At 37.0% G+C, this 26,173-nt stretch overlaps 2 protein-coding genes across 2 annotated transcripts in view; both read right to left on the bottom strand.

Moving 5' to 3' along the window:
* Positions 1-4,146: 4,146 nt before the first annotated feature.
* Positions 4,147-26,173, bottom strand: part of DDX46 (DEAD-box helicase 46) — a 68,462-nt gene continuing 46,435 nt past the window's right edge. The window contains exons 22-24 of the mRNA XM_061423532.1: positions 22,601-22,674; positions 13,954-21,414; positions 4,147-8,677 (exon numbers count right to left, since the gene is read on the bottom strand). Coding sequence (XP_061279516.1) covers positions 21,367-21,414; positions 22,601-22,674 — 122 coding nt within the window. The 3' untranslated portion in view covers positions 4,147-8,677; positions 13,954-21,366. The remainder of the gene's footprint in view (positions 8,678-13,953; positions 21,415-22,600; positions 22,675-26,173) is intronic.
* On the bottom strand, positions 8,108-8,674 carry C7H5orf24 (chromosome 7 C5orf24 homolog). Its single transcript, XM_061424849.1, has one exon. The coding sequence runs from the start codon at positions 8,672-8,674 to the stop codon at positions 8,108-8,110; it is 567 nt and encodes a 188-aa protein (XP_061280833.1).

Raw genomic sequence — 26,173 nt, 5'->3', positions numbered from 1 at the left:
CAAATTAAGTTTTTAATGACAGCTAATAATGATTTAAACTAGCTTCACAACCCTCAATTTGGTTTCCTGTTACCTGTAGGATTTTTGCTTCTTAATTCTACTCCAACCTCAACCCACAACCTTTACTCACCTATAGGGATGTTGCACTAAAATCCATTCTCTTCTTGCATAACTAGACCTGGCTTCTCAAGTACAGACTACATTTCCCCAATGCCTCTTAAGGCTATATGTATTCCTGTGATCAACCTACAGTCAAAAGAACATAAGAAGTTATACAATTTATGGCTTAGATTTCCAAAGGCCATTCCTTCAAGGGCTAAAATGAAAACAACTGAGTTATCTCAGAAGCCATGTTTTGAAAATGGCAAAATGTGAATCCAGATCTTTGAAAGACTGGATGGAGGACAGCACAGGACACTTAAGTGGTGAGAAATATGCTTTATCAGAGCCATTGCATTTTGGAGTCTCCTTGTTACTACTTTCACTACCCTAAGGCCTAATACACAGAATACAGAGAGGCAGATGAAATGGGAGACTTCAGATTTTCAGCAAAATGACATAGACCTAATAAAGATTAAAAATTCCAATATAAAAAATTTACAATGAACCCAGGGTCATATACAGAAAATAGAAAATTTTGAAACTAGTTAAAAATATCTTCCTTAATGAGAAAGAACTGACATTTATTTGAGACAAATTAATACAATCAACAAGCAAAAACAAAAGACAAGGAAAAGGAACTTTTTTTTTTTTTTTGAAAAGGAACTTCTGTGTCTATGGTGTCCGTAGGTAATGTGCAGCTAGGGTAGCAACTAGGGTGACTGACATTGTACTTGTAACTTATTCCAAAAAAAGTTAGGCCAAGGATAATGGGGCAAATGACAGACAACAGACCACAATCCAGCTTCAGAGGTCACAAACCAACACCAAGAGGTCAAAGACAAAATGGGCAAATTCTTATAAAAACACACCACACTCATATGAAAATAAATGCCTAAAAGAATGAAGATCTTAAAAAGATTTTTGAAGATTTAAAAACTTTATAAAGATTTTAAAAGAGTCATGAGAAAAACGACAGAGAAAACTTAAAAAGCAACAAGAAAAAGGCCCTGTCACTCTCCTTGTAAAGAAGCTGCTTTAAGAGCCCGTAGGTTCTCAGAAAAGAATTTTAGCTACTGGCAAGGCAATAAGATGAATGTATTAGAATTCCAGGCACATTTATCTATTTCAGGGCCAGCACAAAAACACCTACTACTAAAACCAGAACACCAGCTTTAAACTTACCCAGTGGTGAGCAGAATTTTAAGAGCTCCAGTTCTACACAGGTTCAGATGCTGACTCTTATCACTTACTGGGTGTCGTGACTCTGGGTAAATTACTTAACCTCTCTGAGATTCAAGCTTTCTTACCAGTAAAGGGATATTCCAACTCATGAGCACCTTCGGTAGAACTGCAATGGTTTAATGAAATAAATCATGTAAAGTATTTTTTATGGCAAGCATGTACTGCTGCTGCTGCTAAGTTACGTCAGTCATGTCCGACTCTGTGCAACCCCATAGACGGCAGCCCACCAGGCTCCCCCATCCCTGGGATTCTCCAGGCAAGAACATTGGAGTGGGTTGCCATTTCCCTCTCCAAAGAATGAAAGTGAAAAGTGAAAGTGAAGTCGCTCAGTCATGTCCGACTCAGCGACCCCATGGACTGAAGCCTACCAGGCTCCTCCATCCATGGGATTTTCCAGGCAAAAGTACTGGAGTGGGTTGCCATTGCCTTCTCCAAAGCATGTACGAAAAAGCCATTATTACCGTACCCACTATTCTTTCACTGTAGTAGGCTTTTGTATTTTGTTTTTTAGCAAAAATTTTTACTTGGCATGGACTTCAAAACAGCTTCAAGTTTAAGTGTGTAACCTCTTCCCATGGTATCATCAAATAGGCCACACTACAGTGTACCTACATTTGCTAACAGCTTACCAAAGAATTTAAGTCACTTCACTTCTGCCACTCTGATAATCTTAGAGAAATCAGGTATTAAAAGTACCTTTTACTTCACAACATATCTGTGATGCATATCTTAAAACACAAATGATATTCTGATGATGAAATCCTTATCAACCCAGAACAATGAAATCTGGGTGCTTGAAAAAGGGAAATGCACGGTGCCAACAGCTCCCCTTTCAGTCTCACATGCCTAGCGACAACTGTAACACTGCAAATATTTGTACCAGTATCTCAGATTCTGTTATAAAACTATCAAATGTCAATCGCTTTATATTTTTTAAGGGTTGTTCATGATTCTCACTCTGGCAACTGTTGGAATAAAAACCACAAGGATATTACTAATATTCATGGCAAAAACTCTAGGTCTAGGTAGTGAATGCAGACTGTCTTCTCTTCAACCTACAAATTTTCAATTAGATGACTTTTTCAACTGAATAGGATACTGATTTGCTGACAACTTGCCAGGGAATGAGAATTTTGGCAAATACAAACACAATGGACAAATGAATTTTTTATTATAAAACTATACAAAGAGCTATATAAAAAGTGGTGGAACTATAATTGTTGGTGAACAGTAAATAAGTGACCCTTTGGGCCACAGTAAATGATCCACACTATGATGGTGTAGGAACATTTTCCTAGATGAGGAACAGTATACTATACTAAGTCACTTCAGTCGTGTCCGACTCTGCGTGACCCCTAGACGGCAGCCCACCAGGCTCCCCTGTCCCTGGGATTCTCCAGGCAAGAACACTGGAGTGGGTTGCCATTTTTTTCTCCAACGCATGAAAGTGAAAAGTGAAAGGCAAGTTGCTCAGTCGTGTCCGACTCTGAGCGACCCCATGGACTGCAGCCTACCAGGCTCCTCCATCCATGGGATTTTCCAGGCAAGAGTACTGGAGTGGGGTGCCATCGCCTTCACATTACAAGTAAAAGGACTTCAACAACTTGAGCAAAGTATACATAAAATCACTTCTAAATGTAATTTGAAGAATTTTTTTTAAAAAGCCATCACTGGACTTCCCTGGGGCCAGGGGTTGATTCTGTGCTTTTACTGTAGGGGGTGCAGGTTTGACTGGTCAGCCAAGTTCCACAGGCCACTCAGTGTGGCCAGAAAAAAAAAAAAAAGCCATCACTTGCTTGGGTTTTGAAATTCGGCTTCAAATTGTATCTGTTGTTTCCTACTCCAATTTATCGTTCTTAGATAAGGAGGTGAGAAAACTTTTTCATTAACAGAGGGAAATAATCAGTAAATAATTTGGACTTTGCAGGACTTATGTCACAGCAATTCAACTCTGCTACTGTAGTCAAAAGCAGCCAGAGACAACTTCTAAACAAATGGGCATGGCTAGTCCAAAAACAGGCAGTGGGTCTTGGTTTGCCAATCTCTGTTCGAGATGATCTGTATGATTTGGAGAAAGTGGAAAAGGTAATTATATATTCCAATAATTAGGATTGAAGTATTTTTCTTTCTTTATCTCCAATATTTGACAGTTATAAAATATGCACATGCTGCTATCCCTAAGGTTAACACTAAAAAATTAGCCATGTTTAATATCTAAACTTTTTTAAATTAAAAGGATCAATCACATTTAAATTTAAGCCTTTAGGGACTTCTTGGCAGCCCAGTAGTTAAGACTCTGAGTGGGGGCATAGGTTCGATCCCTGGTCGGGGAACTAAGATCCGACACACTACATGGTGCAGACAAGAGAGAAAAAAATAAAGCCTTTATTAGAACCATTAGTCCGAAGTATCTTGATAATTAGAAGAAAAGGAGATTCATTTATAGGTTAGAAGTTTAAATTACAATTATATAAATAATCACTATTTTGAAAAAAACAAAAATACAGAAAGGCAGATTTTAGGAATCACAACCCAACGAAAATACAAAATTACCAATCATAAAAGAGGTTTTAGCATTTACTTATTTTTTTATTTTTACTTTTTCAGCTGCGCTGCACAGCATGTGAGATCTTAGTTCCTTAACCAGGGATCGAACCCACACCCACTTAAACTAACCCACTCCTGCTCACAGTGGAAGCACAGAGTCTTAACCTCTGGACTGCCTGGGAAGTCCCCAGTTTTACCATTTATAATTACCCTACTTGGAAAATACTCTGCTAAGAAATAGAGTACTAAACACAGTTGGTTTTGAAGTAATGACTTTATTAATAAATATACATCCATATGATGATGTAGATACAAATCATGAACACTACTCCATTCCCATACACATAATTGCACACGAGTAGCTCAAGTTCATGGACATAAAAACATACACAGTATCTATTCAGACTTTTTACAGCAGAGGACAGCGTGCTTATATCAGTTAATTGGTAATTATTTTCTCCATAATTATCTGTGGAAAAATGAAACTGTGAAACTAAAAGAATCAAAGTGGTCTGATTACTATAAATCACATACTTGATTTACTGTAGCATTAAATTTTCCAAAATTAAATACATTATATGTGAGAGAACAGATTTATCTACTTGGGGGGAGTAAGGGGAAAAAGCAAAGGAAAGATTTAGATACATCCTAGAGTTTAACAGCATATAGTTAAGATATAATAAAGAGAAAACCATAATAGCATCAAAACATATTATGTCAAAGGGAAAAAATGTTTCAAACAACTGTTGTGAATTCTTATGTTTTACTATATAGGGATCATAAAATTCTACTGCATATATAGACCATGACTGACAGAGTAGCAGTTATTGTCAACATCCCCTGAATTGTTCTTTTAAAGCTTCTTAGAATATAAAAGTTGGTTTGTTTTTTTTTTTCATTTAGCTCATATATTGGCTTTTCCTACATTGTATGAGTCACCTTTAACCTAATAAATGGACCCAGATGATTCCTTTTGCTCCTTAATTTAAAAAAAAGTTACTTATTTCATGAAAAAAATACATGTAAATTCACACAAACATCAGTTTGGAATTAATATTACCTTTACTACCTTAACAGATGCTTCTTTTAAAAGTAAATAAAAAATATAAAGAACTTTTTAGTATAACTGAAACACTGATTTTTAAAACATCTCCAAATATTTAAAATTAACCAGATACCTATTTTTTTCCAATACAATGTGCTAATTTTTTTTAATATCCAGTGCAAAACTCCAAAGATAGTATCAAAATCATCCCACACTAAAGATTAGTTATGCAAAGTTATATCTGTCAAAAACTGAAAATTTCATCTGTATTAGCTCCTAATATGTTGATATAAGAATAAATAAGGCATGTTAAAATATTTTTTAAAGAAAAAAGTAAAGCAAACTTACTTGAATAGCAGATCATTTTCTGACCAACAGTTTAAATATAGAATAGTGAAACCTATTTTGTGAAGAACAGAATTACACAATATAAAATTAGCAATTTACCTTTCAAGGAACAAGTATACAGTGGGGGGGAAAAGCCAGTTTTCCCCAAATGATTATATTAAAGTATAAGGAATTGTTTAACATGCTATTTCAGTGTTTATCATGACAAGAGACAGTGTCAAAAGATTCACAACATAGTCTTTGTAGAGAAGTAAAAATATTTTCTATGTTAAGACTTTATTCATGTTATCACTTAGATGTCTTTCTCTTCAACATGGCACCAATAAACTGTTCACAAGGAGAAAAGGAAATAGAATAAGAAGATGCTCCTCAGCATACAGATCTAATACTCCAGGTAACTTCTCATAAAACAGAAAATTCAGCTTTCTAAATGGGGTTATCCAATCACTTTTTTTCCTGGAACATAGCTCCTGATATTAATAAAACACTGTTATGGACATAACTTCCTTTAGTTGATCTCTCCATTTCATTAACTTGTATATAAGATTCATCATACAATAATACATCTGCTTTATCTTCTGACACACAGCACAGCACCACTGAGTAGATGTGCTGGAGGATGGAGAAACGGGAGGGGAACAAGTATAGGAAAATGCAGCGAGAAAGGGCATGTTTAACAAAATCAGAAAACAAAACTGAAAGGGAAACATCAAATGGGCACACTATGAAACACAATCACAACCAAACCCTTGACTATGATATATATAATTCTGTGGGAGAACATGAAATTAAACAACTGCTTTCAGGAATTCAAACGAGGACTTCTAAGCAGCCAACTGCTAAACATCATCTTCAGAAACAACTGAATGACAAATACATGATAAAAGTGGATGGATAAAAAAAAAAAAGTGGATGGATGAACACATGAATAGAGATGTAAGCATCTGTGTGTGTCAGAAATTATACTGTTCTAAGTAGATTTATATTAAAAGTTTTGTATTTTAAGCTTCTGCAAGAAGAAACTGTTATAGCAATTTAGCTGCCAGAATGTTACAACTAATTATGCAGTCATCCAACATTGCTCTCTATGGTTTGTGCAAAGCTAAAATTGTTGAGGTCACTGTCTTAGAAGCCAGTGCGCACACAGTCCCCACATAAAATGCAACCTCTTACTGTAAAGAGCAGCATAAAGTCCAGCTCTTTGTGTCAGGCATCACTGGAACACCTGAAGGCTTGCTGCTTTTTTCCTGATAAAAAAGTTATGAAACATGACATCCATTTGCAACCAGAGTTTGCATTAACTGAGAGCAAACCCAAGCAACATAATATGCGCCCTTTGAAAATTTTAATTTTCAAAGATTAAAAATCTGGGGGTCCTGCAAACCTACATTATAATTTCAAAGGCATTTAAGCTCACAAATACATACACAGTAACTTTAAAATTCAGTGGAATTTTTTTTTTCAAATCCAAAGTTTATAATAATCTATTTTATTTAGATCAAACTCAGAATAAATAAAAATGTATATTAACGAAGACTGCTTTCAAAAAGAGGGACTAGAGATATCCCTCTGTCCCTTCTATACATGTTTGCCCAATGTTTTTTTTCTTTCCTATCTTGCTTCTAAAGCAAAATCTGTTGGAAAAAATTTATTTTGGATGAAGTGGTCTCATTAGAGCTACGATGAGATTTTTAATTAAACTAATCAACATATTTCTTACAGGTTTCATGCATAGACGGATTCCTATTTCTTAATATTTGGGTTCTGACAGTCAGAAAACTGCATCTTGTTTGTACCAGTTTTACAGTCTACCATTCAATCTTTGTCCTTTGGTAGATATAGACCTGAAACCACAGTAAGTGCTAATGCAATGGGACAATTTATCAGAAACAATTAAAAAATATTTTTTAATAAATGAACATTATTAAACAGTGTTTTAAGCATAATGCTTTATAACTAAGTATATAAAAGGCAAAATGTATTAACTATAGCAACATGCAGACCTTAAGAATATTTCTTTTTCTATTATATTAAATATGCTATTCTCAGAATGCATTATATTTCACCAAAAATGTAATGTGCAGTTTTTATTAAAAAGTTTAATTTTTTTGTAAATATGAATTGTTTGTAGTGTTTGGTATACATGCTCTTAGGCAATTAAAAAATACACAACCTAAACATGGCTGAAAGGCAAATGCTAAAGAACTTTTAAAGGAATAATGGTTAAATCAATTAATGCCATGTAGATCAATAAATAAGAAACTGTTTAAACCTAGAACATTAAAAATAAGATTTTTAACATATGAAGTCTATGTAAATGCCAAAGCATATATCTGTGTCCTGTCTCATGAACATAAATGTTACCAAAAAATACCCTCCAGCCACTACCTCAAGTAATCCTGAATCATTAGTTTGCTTTGTTCCATCAGTTAAAAATACCTTAGATATTATCTTTATTATATTATAAGCTAACTTCACAAACTAACAGGTATAATGGTTTCAATTATGTAGCACATAAAGCATTTAGAATGACAAAAAAATAGTAATAAAATGAGATACAACCATTAACTCTAAAGGAAAAGCAAAAACGATTTAGATAGGTGTTACACTTGAACCTATGTACAAATACAAAGCCACTGCTTATGCCTTGAGTGCATCCGTCAGCATATGACAGTTTCTGAGCAAAAGCAGGAAAAAAAAAAATCAAATGGGAAAACAAATTTGGAAAGCCCAGGCCATATCATGTATGTCGAAATAAAACCAAGAAGCTTTGGGATTATCCACAATCTTCCTTCTAAACCTGGCCCTCCTTTCCTGCCTCATTCACTCATTGGGTGGCTTGATTTCGCTGCTGGTTTCCTCCACCCCATGAACAGCTCTACCATGTATCATAGGGTAAGGAAAAGCAGCAGTCCCACAGCCATAGCCAAGATCAGCAAGACGGGATAGAGCTTTAATGCTACCTGGAGGTCTCCCTGGGCTGACTTTGTATCCTGCAGCTTTAGTTGTACCCAAAGGCCTGCCTGGACTTGTTTTAAATCCAGCCGCTTTGGTGGTTCCCAGGGGTCTGCCTGTGCTGGTCCGGTATCCTGCTGATTTGGTGGTTCCTGAAGGCCGGCCACGCTTACCAGATCGGTTGAGATTTTTCTTTTTCTTTAGTTCATCTTTTATCTCTATGCTTCTGCCACCTGCAGTCTGCAAGTGTGTTTCATTTAATGGGTCTTGCCTCTGACAAACCATTGGTTTGTGGCTGACTGTGTGGCTGTATTTGTTTTGCTGGGAGGAATATATGTCAAACTGATCAGCAGCTCTCATGGCATCTTCATTGAGGCAGGAAGGTTTGCCAGGCCCACAAAAAGCTGGATTACTGCTGGCAACAGGATGCATCATTTTCTACCAAAAATAAAGGACAAATATGCGTAAATACACATATAAAAATACATATCTGAATGACAGCATTTAGTGGGAAAACAGTCAGTCTCCCAACAACTATGCAGGCTCTCTAAAATTAGCTGACAGGCAGAACTCCAGACCACTTATAAAACAAACACATCAGCAGATTCAAAGATACTTCTTTTTTCTCAATTTAATCACCGGTAGGCATAAATGCCATGCAAGATAACTAACACCAGTACTGATTTAGTAGTCATAATGTTTTCTGCATAGGAATTAGAAAAGTGTGTATGCAAAATCTGTTATATGTAGGTTTTTCTTTTCTAGATTAAGTCTGAAAAAAGATAATAAAGATAAGAACTGTTATTAATATGATACTTTTTTTCCTTTAGTTTCTTTAACATTCTTAGAATGTCTTCCTTTGGCCTTTCATTATATTTCCCACATGTATACTTTAGATCCAGCCAGTTTTCAAAGGTGGATGCTTCTTCAGCATTATCATAATTTATTATTTATACAAAATCCTGAGTATATGTTACACTGTATAAAGACAGAATGTGCCAAAGAACACAATCTGTTGGCCGTAGGCACTGACTCCCTTCAAACTGTTCTATCCAAACAGGAGGCAGCACCAACAACTGAAACAACTGAAGCTTATACTAAAAAATATGTGTAACAATCATAATAAAATACTTTTTAAAGTGTGGTTATCAAGACGAAATGCTGAATATTCAACACTGCTTTGTCCCTGGCCATAAATATGACATGAATCTTTTCCCCTTATAAGAGCTCTGTAACTAACAGTCCAACGACTCTATTTTGTCTGTGAAACATCCCTGTGAATTGTTTTTTATTTAAAGGCTGTAATATGACCACCACAATGACAAGTCAGCTTTAAATAGCCACATCATTTAGAAACACAGAAAAAGAGAATCTATACAGACTACAATATTATATTTCAATGAGGTTAAAAAAAAAAAAGACATGGGTTTTAATTCATATTTAGAAAGAGTCACAAATATCTATAAAGGTTCAGCCACAAGTTGTTAGATATTTGCCTGTACCTTTCATAAATGTAATAAAATTGCACCAAAACCCCAGTAATGAAAATAGTTACTCCAAGAGGCTAAAAACATATAATTAATGTGAGCCAAAACCACTGCAAATTTATTTCAATCATAAACCTAAAAGGAAATGGGAATCAAGTCAAAGAACTGAATTCAGTTACATTACTAAATATTTGCTAAAAATCAACAGATATAGAGCCATTTTCCAGCTAGCTTAAAAATCTTAACTACGAAGGAAAAACATTTACAATGAGAAGCTACTTGTTTATGGCAGAGCCTTATAGATCTGAGAACATAAAACAAGACTGGAACTAAACACAAATATTAAAAGGAGTAATTCCTCACTCATTCCCCAAGCATATAATGAGAATGAGGTTATTAATTATCATTTCATTTGCTCAAATTCTAATTTCAGATAAGAAATAAGACTTCATCAAGATATGTTCCAAATGTAATACTATTAATTGAAAATTACCAGTTTTTGAGATCTTCTATGTGCCAGGTAATAAGTTTGGCACTACATCTCAACTCTATCATCACTACAACTCAGCTTTATGAGGAACATACTATTAGCTCTATTTTAACTTCAAGCAACTTGCCAGGGTCACACATTAGGAAACAGTAAAGCCAAATACAAATTCAGATAATGTGACTTTCGAATCAACAGGGTTTCTTCATAGGCACAGTTATTATTTGAGTCAGATAATTCTTCAGCTAGGGTGAAGGTGGGGGTATGTCCTGTGCATTTTAAGATGCTTAGCAGCATCCCTGCCCTCTACCCACTGCACTCCCTGGATGTCAGTTTCTATACCCTCCTCTTTTCCCTTTCAATTTGTAACAACCAAAATATTCTCCAGACATTGCCAAATATTCTCCGGGGACGGGGTGCGGGGGACAAAATCTACCACCCATCATGAGAATCACTCAGCTATACTAAAATGAAAACACAAAAGTCAATTCAAAATACTTCTGCTGAGGACTTTTCTAGTGGTCCAGTGATAAAGAATCTGCCTGCCAATGCAGGAGACAAGGGTTTGATCACTGGCCCAGGAAGATTCCAATGCCATGGGCATCACAGGTACTGAGCCCGCACCCTAGAGCCTGTGCTCAATAAGAAGTCTGGGCACTGCAGCTAGAGAGTAGCCCCCTCTCTGGCCATAACTAGAAAAAGCAACAAAGATCCAACGCAGCCAAAAATAAATAAATACTCCTGTCAAAATTTTTATTCAACTCTTAAGCTACTACCTCTTCAAATATCCACAAAACCTTTCTATTGATAACATCTACAACATCTAAATCAAATAGATTTGTTTTCCAAACTGAAGAAAAGCCATCGTTGGAATTTGTGAAGAGACCAACCACATTCCTCTTCCCTACAAATTATAAACTAATTGAGAAATATACACAGGACTTAGATAGGAATCAAACTACTACTTTATTGCCAATAAAACTGGACTAGAGACCACATGCAAATACAAAGAGAAACACACTAGACCTCTGAGCAGACTGTAAGAGAAAAAGTGATCCCTTTCTCTTTTTTCCTGGTCATGCCTTGTGGCTTGGGCCACACAGTGAAAGCACAGAGTCTTAACCACTGGACCGCCAGGGAATTCCCAAAGCGACTTCTTTTTCAATTTTATTATTCAGAAATCACCCTGCTGAAAAGCTCTAGTGTAAACAGCCAGAAAAGTACCAGTCCTCTTCCACAGAAAGTACTGCCAATAAAAGGAGAAAACGGTTTTTTTCCTACAATCTGTTGCAATGTTTTATAGTTCATGCCTTTTAAGTTCCTATCACTAACCAAAACCTTCCCTCTGGACCTACTTCCCTTAGCTTCATTTCCTCTTAACATATTAGAACATTCATCACTATTATCACTATCAGGATATATAGTCTCAGCGTACATTATGTTTAGGTTTTCAGAAGCAAGATTCTGCCATATATCCTTTATTCAGACACCAACACTGTTCAACCAACATTGAAGAAAAACACAACATTTAAACAGTAGACAGACAAAAAAAAAATTCACCCATCTTCAACTCCGTTAATCTTCTCAGGAATGTATGCATTTGGTTTGTATTATGCTTTTTTAATATTTAATTTATTTATCTGGCTGCTCCTGGTCTTAATTGTGGCATGTAAAGTCTTAGTTGCTGCGGCATGTGGGATCTAGTCCCCCAACCAGAGATGAAGTTAGGTCCTCTGCTTTGGGAGCACTGAGTTCCAGCCACTGGACCACCAGGGAAGTCCCGGTGTGTATTACGTTTATTTACTTCTGATACAGCTCATTTTTAATAGAGGGCCAACTCCATGCAAAACAGTATTCTAAGAACCAGGTCACAAAACAGACAGAAGTAAAGTTGTTTATCCCAGGAAAGACAACAAGATACTTACTTAAAAGAAGATTTCTAAAGACCAGTTTAGAAGGGCTCTATACTTTCCTTCCCCGCTAACACCAAAAAATCAGTACAATTCTCTCCTTACTCAATAATTAACAAGCTGGAAAATAAATTTACTATGACTGTTACCCATGTAAACAGTTACCTAAAAAAAAGAAATAGAGTTAAAACCAATCCTTCTCTACTTTCAGGAGTCAACTTTTTAAGATGGGAGTCAGCATCATTAGATCCTTCTGTGCACAGTCGTCATACACATGAACATACACAGTGGTAGGTGCATGTTGAATCGATATGTTTGTACATAGTATGTACACATTCAAGCTTTAATTGTACACTTAACAATGCCTCCCTGGTCCCAGCTCAGGGCTCACCAGATAACTGTTCTTTTTTGACTCTTCAGATACTACAGTAGAGAGTTCACTGAAAGCAATGCAGGCCTCATTTCTTAAGAGAGTTAGAATAACTACTACATTTCTAGAAAGTTTGAACTGAATGAAATCCAAGAAGACAGAACCAGACTGTGAAGACTAGCAAATAATTTTTTAAAATAGTTCACTGACTATAAGGGAATCAACTAAGAGCTTCTATATATTTTAACAATGACTAAATAAGAATTCTCTTTTTTCAAATATTTGTTTGGCTGTTCCAGGTCCTAGTTGTGGCATTCGAGAACTAATTCCCTGCCCAGGGATCGAACCGGGCACGTGGAGTTGAAAGCATGGAATCTTAGCCACGGGACCACCTAAATCTGAATTCCTAAAGCATATGCTAAAACTTGCCATCCCTGAAGTTGTTTTACTGTGCATTTAACCCCCGAAGTCTTTTCGTGAGCTATTCTTTACAAACAATTCATTTTCCTTCTCCTGAATGTAGCAGTCATTATTGCCAACATAAAGAACTACAACTATTTTTAGTAACTTCAGAGCGTATTCATTTTTAAACATGGAGAAACTCGTCCTTTCAAGAAATCCAAGTTCCGCTCTCTTCTCAAGAGCAAACACATAATTCTCAGAGGTTTATTTCATGCCATTTGGCTTGTAACAACCATACAGAATCATACGCGATTTCATAATTCTAAATAAAAGTACATTTGTGAGCGACTTCACTCAGAAAATCTATTCAGCAAAGGCTAAAACAAATGCCAGTAGCCATGCACTCTGCCCCACCACGGAAAGTTTTGATACTAGAACAGAACATAAATAACGGCCTCCTTTGTCTTCTTTCTCCTCCTTAATTGTGCCCCACTGCGCAGTTTCCCCGGTGCCGGAATCCTTATTTGACAAGAGACGTGTAGAAATATATTACCTGTTGTGCCCGAAAGCGTATTTATTAGTGTATCAGCAATAACAACTTTGCAGGAGATATACGCCCACACTAGAGAAAGGGCTGTGTAGCCTCCGATAATCAAAATTGATAGCCCGCCGTCGTGCACCCGGAGTTCTGCAAGCTGCACAAGTCACAGGCTACTCCATCTAGATGTCCATCTCGAAGTCGGCAAGCATTAATTCAAAGTGGCGGGGAGAGAAGTGATTCTGACCTCCCGAAGAAAAGAAAGGGTGACCCCTCCCCCCGCCGCAAGAGGAATTTCCCCCCAATAATGGCTTCAAGCCCAGGGAAGAGCAGGCTACAAACCGGGGCCCCTCCTCTCGCTCCGGGCTAGGCCAGAGCCCCTTCTCAGGCGCGGGTTGGAGACCTCTTCTCACCAGCTGGCTAGGCCTTCATTCTGTCCCTCTCCTTGCCTTCTCCATGAGCACCCGCCGCCCAGACTCTGTCCCCGGCTCTTCTGACAAACCCCCGCGCGTCTACTTACCTCAGCCGCTACTAGCCCGGCCCCTCAGCGTGCCCAGGAGCTGCCCATCGGCTGGAAACCTCACGCTGGCGCCGCTCCTTTCCCAGCCCGACGCCTCTATACTGCGCTGAGAGCCCGAGACGGACGGAAAAGCAGGGAGGGCGTTGGCGGCGAAGTGGACGCTGGTTTCCAGCTCCCACCGCAGCCACCGCTCACAGATCTGCCCCGGACGCAGGAGGAAGAGGCCGCCACAGCCCCGTAGAGCGAGGTGCGGCGTGCGCGAGCTCGCGAGTACCGCGCACGCACACGCACGACGCGAGACCCAATCTCCCGCCGAGGACCAGCACGCAAACCTGGGGAAGAGTAGCCCAGGGAGCCTGGCTGCGCTTGCGCGGCAAGAAGACGGCAGGAGGCGGGGCTTAGGCTGGAGCTACTTAGGCTCTGGTGCAGATCGCGCTCTCAAAAGGCTAAAAACTTCGTGGATTTCATGGCACTTCAGTGATACTGGATCTATTACTGACCCCATTTTTCAAATTAGAGGACTAATAAATGGTGGAGCTAGGATTTGCACCCAGCATCCTTTGGCAAAAAGATTGCCTTATTGTTCTAGGCGCTGCCCAAAGTACATTGACAGGACAAGCCTAAAAGTTACTTATGGATGGGCGGGGTGAGGTCTCCACTTGGAAATATTAATAAAATGGGGAATATTCAAATAATGAGGTGTTTGAGCTCTCAGTCTTAGGATCATGTAATAATGAAGTCTCATTTTGTGAGGCTAACTTTAAAGGTTAATAATGTTTTTATGTCCATGATCTCCTCTGAATTACCATATTCTTCATTCCACCATCACAGGAAGGAATAAGACAGCTAGTTCGCTTACAAAATCTCCATTTATGTAGCTACTGCAAGATTTCTGACTTATGGGTCACCCCATACAAGCCAACTTAGCAAACGGTATTAGTTTCCCCAGTTCTTCCGTCAGTTAATTCAAAGATGTCAGAAAGGGGAGGATTTAGAATTAGGAAGGCTGCTGTGCAGAAGATACATATTTTTAAAAGCATGGTTGTTTTAAAATATTTTTCCCAGCCATGCCAGGCTGCTTCCAGGTTCCTAATTCCCCAACCAGGGATTGAACCCAGACTCAGCAGTGAAAGCGTGGAGTCCTAATCACTGGACCACCAGAGGATTCCCAGGAAGGCAATTTTTCTGACAGTGTGGCAAAAGCCAGAGGCAGGTACTTGACCCTTTTGCCCATGCAATGAACACTGTTTTAAGGATATAATTCTTAGCAATGACTTGTACCATGAGTCAGCATTTGGCCCAGTGGTGCTGCCAGTAGGAAATAAAGGAAGAGTAACAACTTTTCTGGGTGAACACACAAGGAGGAACATGGCAGGCTACAGTCCATCGAATCACAAGAGCAGGACATGACTTAGCGACTAAACAAGACAACAGCAGCAACAATACAAACCAGGAGGCAAACCAAACACAGTACACAGAACAGGCAAGCTCAATCATTTTCTGGCAAGCAGGGTTCTGTAACAAGATTCGAACTCTCAATCTAATTAATCCTATAAAATACTAGAAAACAGGACTGATCATATTAGTATTGTTCACATATAAAAGAAAAATACCAACATAGAAAACAACTAAAACATATACATGGATTTTAGGGCACATGAAGTAGCCTTCCAAAGACTTTTTAAAAACAAGTTTTCTCTAAGCAAGATTTCTTTTTTAAGAAATATAAGAATGCACTGTAGTGCTGCCATACCATGACTTTTCCAGATCCTTAATTTTTGTAATTTTAACTTTCAACCAAAATGGCATTTGTACATAAAACTACTTAAGAAGAAAACTTGTCAATGCCCTGGTGGTCCAGTGCTAAGGACTCTTGCATTGCTGAGGGCCTTGGTTCAATCCCTGGTAGGGGAACTAAGCTCCCCACAAGTCGTGAGTTATGGCCAAAAGGAAATTTTCATATCAGTAAGGTCAAATGATTTGCAGGCCCAATGGAGAAGCAGACAGAGGAACATAGGAAGTCAGACATTCCCAGGTTTGGGACCTTGGACAGTATGTGCGCGTGCATGCCTGTGGGTGTATATGCACACGTGCATACACATACTCAGTCACAGCCCACCAGGCTCCTCGGTCCATGGGATTTTTCAGGCAAGAATACTGGAGCAGGATGCCATTTTGTCCTTCAGGGGATCTTTCCCACCTAGACAGATTGTGTCTCCTGCACTGGCAGGCAGATTCTTTACTATTGAGCTGCCTGGGAAGCCACGGTACCTTGGACGAGTCACTGCTTTTTCCAAACGTTTCCATATGTGTGAAATGAAGATAATGTCAAAGTACTAAGAATACAGGACAGACATAGTCCCAAACCTCAAGAAGCTTACCTTCTGGTGTAGCAGACAAAAATGCAAATAATCAAAATACAGTGTTAAAAGCAATGATCTGGTATTTTCAGATAATTATCTCGTTGGTCTTAATGAGGTACTGTAGTACACATAACATGGTAGAACGTACAACTAGTGCTGAATATAGAGGCTTTTTCAAGAGCATTTATCCTCACTTCATTTGTAAAAAGAGTACACTTAAAATTGTCACACTATTTGACTTATATCCAAACATCTCTTCTTCAAAAGTGTACGCCTGTGAAATACAATTTGGACTCAATTCAACATTTTGCATTCCTTCTCCAACAGCCTCAACCTGGCCCAGAATAGGCCAGTCATATAGGCAAACCATAATGATAAATGGTGACTGTATATATGCGAAAAGGCCAATAAAGGAATATTCAAATAGAGTGGGAACCAGCTGCCACTTAAAGACCTTTCAATTAAAGCAACAAGTCCTCTAAAATGCTATTCATTTGAAGTGAAAGATATCTATAGGAAAAATGAATTTCATTTTCTACATTTTAGTTTATCAGTAGTCAATGACTGTCCTTGCTAGTACACACCATATAGCAACACTGAAAGATATAGCAATACACAAAGAAAACTTCAGAAAATGCCCTCCCATACACCCATTGCAGTAAGAATACTAATTATTTAGGCACTGTTTTTATATGCTTTAATGATTTACATGTATTATTTCATTTCATCCTCACAAAAATCCTGAAATAGGTATTACTGTAATCTTTTATGTGAAAAAAGACATTTTAAAGCATTTAAGCAACTTGCCAAAGGTTGTCCAAGTGTCCCCCATATGTGAATTTACTTATAATTATGTATATGAACCATTATACTAAACTGTAATATTATACTTGATATATCATGTAATAACATAAAATCTACTCAAAAAATTCAAAGGATGAGATTTTAAAAATGAAATACAGAGGCTCTGGTATTTTCTCCTTGTTTTCCAATAGCTTACTGTGACCCACTTTGGAGACCACTGCTTTACATAATAGCTAGTCAAAACCCAAGAACAAAGCAAAGTGAAGATTATCAGTGGCTTTCAAATCTGAGTATGTATCACAGAATCATTACCATCCCAGACACACTTACAATAGCAACCCTAGACTTTTTTACAGTTACAGAGGAACCTGTGTTTTCTTTAAGGGCATCTCTCCCATTTTTCCATAGAGTTTTCCAAATCTGAGATTTAGGCTGAGGACTGGCCTGGGGGATGGCAAGGATTCTTCCAGAAGTCTACAGTACAACTCTAGGAATCTCAGCTCCCAGGAGACTCCCTCAGGCAAAGGCATGGAAAGAAAACATTACCTTCAATATTACCTTGACATGGCTGGACATGGGCACCTGAGAAGCTCCTAGAAATTCAGGAATAAAGGCCAAGGACACTTTTAACACTCAAGGCTGCTGGAACTGCCAGGAGTTGATAGGCTGCAAAAAATCCACCTACTACCAAATTACATGCTTTTGCTGTGGACAAAGAACATTTTTCATACCGAATCCTCACATATTCTTTATTCCATAATAAGTGAAATCGTGAAAACAGACTAATATCCAAAACGCATTATTTCCATATATTGAAGACAATTAGGATTTTCTTAAATTCTGCAACTCTAGGCTTTATAGTAATCCTGGTGATATCTGAGAGAGTAACTCTGAGTTCTAGTTTTTCAAAGGGGTTAGAACTTTTTAATTTCACATTTTTTTCCCTCCAAAAGAATTTGTTAATGCAAATTTAGAATTTCTTTTTAAAGGTCTGAGGTTCAACATCATGAACTTCTATAAGCTTATGCCGTATCTGGAAGAAGACAAGGTCAAGAAAAATAATTATAACTAAATGTTTCACCTATCGTGTGACTTGACAGTATGCACTTATATATCAGTTTGGCCATAAAGAGCCAGAAAGGTGAGACCACTGATACTGCAGTGGGGACATGGACAGAATTCGTTTACTTACACTTTTCTTTCCATATTTCTACTTGGACTCCTGCTCAAATTAAATTATAAGTTGCTACAGAAAAAAAAGGACCTTCAAATATCTGTAACTGGTAATACTGCAGATACATCAGGGATCTTTACCTAGTAACAGAAATGCAGAGCTGGCCTAAGAGTATAGCATATGTTTCAATAAGTAATGTGTGAGATGCTGCTATATTCCAAGCCAAATGCCTCACTCTGGAGAGATTTTATTAAGGTTTTCGGGTAGTTACAACACCTAAACTGAGTACAATGTTAAGACATTCCCTCTACCCCTCAACACACATTCATTTGGTCTCTTTCTCTTTATATTTACACATATATTTTTTTAAAAGATTAACTTCAGTTTTTCATGCCAGAGCAGAAAGCATAAAAAAAATCAACAGATTCTGATTCTTATATAAAACTATGTACCAAAATGTGAAGAACTGGAAGCTCCAGACTCAATTCTAAGAGGAAAAGGATTCTCATGGATCACATTGGGCTAGCCACTCAGAATTTATGCCTGCTATAAGAACTCAGCATCTGTCATCTATAAATGACCAAAATGGGGCTAAATAAATAAAACATAGTTGTTTACCCTGAATTTTATTTCAATTACCATTTTCCCCTCAACTTCTATCTCAAACAAGTGCTAAGTTATCTGCCACTTAAGGACATTAGCTGGTGGTTTTATAAAGCAAAGCAAGGCATCATAGGAAAAAGAGGTCACACAAAACCAAGTTATAACTTAGAGGCTTTGCTCTCTAGGCTATGATTTTTAAGGTGCTGGTGAATTACTTGGAAGTGGACTCCACAGCTGGCTTCATGGGATTTATAAACCCCAGGCATTCAAGAGCTGGTTCTGCTCAAACAAAAACTTCTTTGCATGCAGGATCTGCCTCCTTCAAAAGAACTGCAGTCTGACTCCCAGCTGAACACCTTGGCATACCGACAAGGCTGGTAAGATACAAAATATATCAGATAATAAAGTGTCTGAAAGGAGTAGGAGAGAATCTAGCCATTATCATTTCATTCTGTATTCCCACTGTTTAAGAATGAGCGTCACTGTGATAAAACACCAACTGGCACATGCACCGTTTCACCTACAGCCTATCTCATGCCAAATACAAACACCATCAAAGATTAGGAGGCTTCTTTAGGAAGGTATTTTTGGATAGAACTATGTATTTTGGGTTGTGAGAATTTTTTAATAGAGTATAATACTTCTCTCACATGCCTAGCAATGTAAACAAAATTAGATATGCAGCAATAAACATCAGCAAAGATAATTTTAGGAAAATGCAGGCTAACTTTATTTTATAAGGAATTTAAAAAACATGAGCAAATATTGATATTGCATTTTTTAAAAAACAAATTAATCTGTACGTCATTCAAGTTTTAAAAATCAAAGAGTCAATGTGACACTAAAAAATGTAGTAACAAAGAAATGTGCTTCATTTTAACAAAATACTATCAGTGGCTTATGACAACTAGATGTACAAACATAAAGGTAATAATACTAAAATGATGTAAAACTCTGAATCTCAAAGTGATGGAGCAGGCTGAAGGGAGCACCAATTGCCATCACTGTGGGCCTGTGACATAGTCTATCAAAGGAAAAAACTATCACTAAGTAATAAAAATAAGGATATAAATAAATGGGGGTGGAGGAGCCCAAGATGCCTAAAATTTTAGAGAAAATGGTTTATTTGATTCTATTGTTACATGTGTTTTATCTGTTTTCTTCCTCAAGTAAAAAAGTGGATATGTGAGAGATTCAAGAATATACCTGAGATTTTCAGTAACGATAACTTCAGATTGAGGAAATCATGACTGATACCTCCTGTCACTTTAACCATTTAATATACTATTGAAATGATTTAACAGCTATAATATGCTTTGGGTTTTTTCATTTTTAAAAGCTCTAAGTCAAAGCTACTTAAAGGAACTTCTGTATCTTTTAAGAAATACAACTATTTAATTCCTGAAAATTTTATTTTTTCAAAGAGTGACAACCATATCAAGTTCTAACACACCAGGACTCTTGAACATTAGGTGATCCAATTATCACAATTTAAATTAGGATACTCAGGAAATATATATCAAGGTTCAAAAATATAATTTATGATTCTTTATAAACTAAATTTCACTGAGAAATGCTTAAATTCTAAGTCTAAAATGTGGGTGCCATGCTTTAAAAAAAAGAAAATTCACAACCTACTCAATAATCCTGAAGAAAAATCAGATTGGTAGGGTGTTTATATTATACAGATGTATAAACGAACACTTTAAAGGGGAAAAAACAATTATATTCATATTTACAGGTGACAAATCACTTTCACTTCAGGAAGATTAGAAAAGAGCTAGTAGCTAGGCACAGAGCCAGAGGTTGTGAAGGGAACCTAAAAGCAGTCAATACTAAAATTCTTAGCAGTTAGTAAAGGAATGCAAAAACTTCTTATACTACAAAACTTTAACTTTACATAACCAAAAAGCAGTCCAACTATGACCCTTATAAGATGATAAAAATTGAAACAAAAACTTTGAATCCATTTTGTAAAAATTCTATTGTAACATTCTTATATCCAGTTCATATTGTTCTACTGGAGTCAAGTAAGATTTAAGCTCAAGGTAGAGACACAAAATTAGAGAATTTCACCTTTTCTGAGGAGATGATCACAGTTTCATTGTAAGAAGATAAGGTGAACAACCCCTTAGCAACATTTATACTTTATTATCTTCAATGGAAAGTTCAAATATTTTAATTGTCTTAAACTTCTGGAATATTACCCAGATAGTTAAAATATTGATATTTAAGTTTTACATTAAAGGACACTTTAATGAAAACAGGCCTGCTTTAAATAGAGTTTGATAATTCAGGGGGTACTTACAGAAAGAAGATTTGTTAACAAATACTGGTTTCTTATACTTAAAAAAAAAAATCAGCAAGACAGAATTTTAAAAATCTTAATTTAAAATACATTGTAAACTGAAGACAACAACTGCCACATTTATCACAGACCAGCACAGGTAAAAGTTTTTCCCAGATGTTTTATAAGACTTTGTATCTTCCTTTATTTGTTGGTTGGTATGAATTTTGCTACAGGAAAAAATAAAAGGTATATGATTAGTAAAAGGGAAAAAAAAATATGTTAAGTAATTTCCTTTACAAACTTAAAGATATTATTTAGTGAGAAAGAAAGAACTATTCAACAATCATTTCTCTGTGTTCACTCAACTACTCCTTAACAAGGGTTCTGAACCAACTTAATGGTGGTAGCATTCTTTTTCTATCACTCCTCGGTAAAAGTCACTTGACTTAAAGTTTGTTTTTATTCTTTCCTCTTGCTTTGTTTACATTCCATTCTTTAAATTATTTTTATCCATCCAAAGAAGTGTTCTGTAAGGGAAATTTTAGAAAAGCCCTAAAAAACACATTCTTTGTAAAGTTTCATTTCAAAGGATCCTCATCCCAACATACACACTGTAGGGAGAATTTACAAGAAGGTGTCTGCATCCTTTGGAAAGGTGGTCTATAAAAGGTCCATATCCAAAATCAAATTAAGTCCATACCTAAATTTAAAACACTGACAAACACGTAAGTTTAAAAACAGTGGCAAAAATGTAGAGAAACTGAAATTTTCATACACTGCCAAAAGCAATGTAAACTGGTATAACTACTCTGAAAAATTATTTAGCAATACCAACTTAAAGCTAAACTATACATACCCTGTAACTAGCGATTCTACTTTACGGCATTTACTCAAAAGAAAAATATACTGAAGTGTACTACAGAGACGTGGAAGAATGTTCAGAGAAGCGTTATTCATAAAAACTCAAAACTAAAATGACCTCAAAATCTAAAACATAAATTAACTGTGGTAAATCCACAGGCTTAACTACTATATAGCCACAAAAATAACTGCTATATGTAAAAACATGGGTTGATTTCCTCAAGGTCATGTTGAGAGAAAGAACTTAAGATACAAAAGAGCCCACAGCATTTGATTCCACTTATATGGAGTTCAAAACTAGGCAAAACTAATCTATGATGTTGAAGTCAGAAAGTCCCATTTGGGGGCAATGAATAACAAGGAGGAACATGAGCAGGGTTTCTGGGAGCCTGGTAATGTGCTCTATTTCCTCATCTGGGCAGTGATCACACCAGTGTGCTCAGTTTGTGAAAATTCATCAAACTATATCATCTGTCTATTTTGCTGTATTTATACTAAATGCTTAAATAAAACATTTATTAGAACAAACAAGTCCTTGAGGTTTTCACTCACCAATCGGATCAGTTCTTCTTTTATAAGCCTGGTGATTTCTGCCTTCGCTTTCTGCACAGCCAGTTCATTGGCACCTGGTGAGTGAGTGGACAACATTATTCATATTACTGGAATTACACTGGATGTTTATCCACCTCACTGAGATCCAGTAGAAACACTGTAGGTGACTTTCAGGAACACTGTACTACTTGCCAAGAAAAGTCTTTCAATATCTGGTGGAATATCATCTACATTGTATCATGGCTACTTATTACTTTCAGAGTTTCAAATGTAACCACTGAGCTTAGTGCTTAGAGGGTTAAGGTTAGTGAAGTACTAGTGTTATAAGTTCTTGGTATATTGGTATGCAAAGAAAAAATGATTTGCAATTTGTCCAAAATAGAAGAAAAAGGAAAAGTAAAATACACCTTCTTAGGTTCAGTTATTTAACAAACACTTATTGGATGTTTATTATGTTCTTTAAAGTCAGCAAATGTTTCAGAAATGTGTCATCTGAACAAAGTCTTAAAGCTGAAGGAGGAGCGATGACAGGGAAAGCATTATCAATCATGCGTACAATGGTACAGATTAAGGAAGGAATGTTTAAAGACCAAAGAGTAAGAGAAGTATAGTACGGTTGAGAGAAAAAAGTGTGTGAAAGAACACAGCAAGACAGCGAAACAGATGAGGTGGGCTGGAGACACGAGTATAGTTATAAATTCAAGAAGCACCCCCCATGTGTGGCATACCGTATGAGTCATTATATGAAGTACTCATCTATGCTCTGTGTGATCCTGTAGGCTACTAGAAAAACAAACTTGGAACGATATTACAGCAAGATGAGTACATTAGGAAGTAGTCTTATCAGAGGAACTTTTAAATATCATTTCTTCCAAGAAACTTTCCCTAACTTCTCCAGGTGGCGTTAAATGTTTCTTCCCTCAGTGCTCTCACAGGATTGTGTTCATACCATCGTGAATGCACATTTTTGAGGTAGAATGAACAAAATATTTTTTCTGATTAGATGTGAACAGTGAAAAACAAAGTAAGATGCTAAGAGTTGAGTCACAAGTAAAGAAACTAAAATGTAATAAAGGAGATACTGAATCCAAGAGGAAGAGCAGGTGTTATTATTAGCAGTGATGGTGGTTAATTGACATCATTGTAGCGGAGGTGCTCATGGGACACACCAAGTTGGAAAGGTCAGTAAGACTAATGGCAACAGGGAGCAGAAGTAGAGGAAATGGAGATTAGAGCTCCATCAAGGATAGGTGTGGAAGGATTTGAAGGCAGGGGACAATGCCAGGAGGTAGGCAAGTCTAGAGTGGGAACTCGGTGCACACCTATAAAAGGAAAAGCGCTGGAACAAAGAAGTAGACCAGAGGTAAGTACCAGGAGTGAGAGAATGTCAGAAAAAAGAACTGGGGTTGTAATGTAGAGAACTATGTTTTTATTATTTCTGTAAGAAAAATCAAATATGGAAAACGATTCGCAAGAAATGGAAAAATTCTACCCTTTATTAGATACGATTAACTTTTTCAAACCCACAGAGAACAGAGAAGGAGAAAGGGAGGAGTTGGGGGGAGAAGAGGAGGAAAACAGAGGATGAGGAGAAGGAAGAGGAAGAAACAGTTTAACAACAGGAAGAAAAGAGACATGCTTATGGCTATGAATCTAATCTAAGCCCCACACCTCCACCAGCCATTGACCACAGCATTTTAAAGCTGTGGGTGCTGGAAGGGAAGAGAGATGGATGCATGTGAAGCCAAGGGTAGAATCAAGAACTGAGCCAGAATCAAAAGTATAAAAAAAACCCAAATTCAGAAGGAAAATATGCTACTTGGCATGAGTTGGTGTGTAGCTTGACACTCTGTGCTGTTTTAAAAAGAAGGAAAATGATACTCTCACCCAGCTCAAAGCAGAAGAGCAATTTTCCTGTGTTAGTTAGAACCTGACCATTTGGACCGGTTTAAATTTTTGACTTATACAGCTTCTTTAGGTAATGGGTTACATATGTTTATAAGCTGTCATGAAAAAGAGGCATTTCCTTTCATTGGTCCCAAAACAACTCTGGCTGCTTTTAAGGGATTCTCCACCAGTAAAAAGAGAGGGTCACACAACAGGCTATAAATTATACAGGCTGGCTAGGCACGTACGTTCTTCCTGTTCTCCTTCCCACTGCCTGGTGGGAGGCCTGGAGCTGCTGAGCCACACTGAGCCTCTAAGGAGCCAGGCAGTGGGGTCCCTCCAATTACAGAACTAGAAACAGATGACACTAGGCTCCTTGCAACACCTGCTTTCATCCCATTAGTGTTCAGTCGATTTGGTTGGAGTTTCAAAAACTAAAAGATCATTTAAATCTAATCTATGAAAATTCTCAAAGCTTTAGATCATTTTAATTACCAATCTCCAGCCCTTATTTAGCATCTAGAATTCTCAAGATTCATTCTTAACAAGGTTATCTTGTTACTGGGAGGGAAAGACCTGCTTAGATTATAAAAATTAGATGTTACTTCCTAAGTACAAGTTCACAGTGGAAAGCACCCAGAACCATTGTAGGTAGATAGAAAAGTTGGCAGAAGCTGACGGCTTCTCATTTCACTTCATTTGGTAGTACAGTAGATGTGTTCTGGTAGTTATATACAAATTAAACCTGGCATACATTAATTATACTACATTAAATAAGCATAATTACCTTTAATAAATTAGAGGAATCTTTTTCAAAGCAAAAAATAATCTCTCTGATTTACCTCTTTAAAACAATGTCACTTAAAATACTGATTTTGAAATCTTAGAGATACTTAAAATATTGTATATTACAAAAAAAAAATAAAATAAAATACTGGTTTTGCTTAAATGACACCTATCATATTCAAGCTGAATAAACAAGGATGACTCCATGTTTACCAAGGTTTTATCATCAGATTTCACTGAATGACATCTTGTATGGCCTAATAATACAACTGTAAGAGAAAGCTGTCTAGTAGCACAGAAAGATGTCAGTGTAATTTCTTCTCCTTGAACATCACAATGCCAGCAATCCCCATTTTACCTTGCAATTAGGAACAGTGTCACATGATTCAAAAACACACTGAGTCACTGGCAGGGCAAAAGTCTTTCAGGATATATAAAAGGGTACTATTTAAAAACCTGACCTGAAATATCAATACATATGATCCAGCTTCCCAAAGTCACAATCACAAACCAAAAAATGCAATTTGTCTAGTTCTGGACCTACTTTCTTTGTACATCAGTTGAAATATGTATGGATCTTCCTGTACAGTAACGGTAGATTATTAACAACATGGAAAACATACAGGCTGTATCTGAGTTTTATACCTTTACTGCAATTCATCATTATTAATTTTAAAAGGTACTGTGTATGTGTATGATTCAATGGACTAGGCCGGTGTTTGAGATTGTACAGGGTGTGGGGGTAGCGTCATTGTAGCCATCTAAGCAGGAGGTAGGCAGACTCCAGATTTACATGACACGTGGAATAAGCTACTTCACAGCTCCCATACCAGTATTCAATAAACATTTAGTTCATGAAATAAATGAAATGGAGCTGTGACTGGTCTATTCTTAAGAATC

This window comes from Bos javanicus, chromosome 7 (genome assembly GCF_032452875.1).
Source record: "Bos javanicus breed banteng chromosome 7, ARS-OSU_banteng_1.0, whole genome shotgun sequence".
Lineage (NCBI taxonomy): Eukaryota > Metazoa > Chordata > Mammalia > Artiodactyla > Bovidae > Bos > Bos javanicus.
This window is presented reverse-complemented; position numbering and strand designations above follow the sequence as displayed.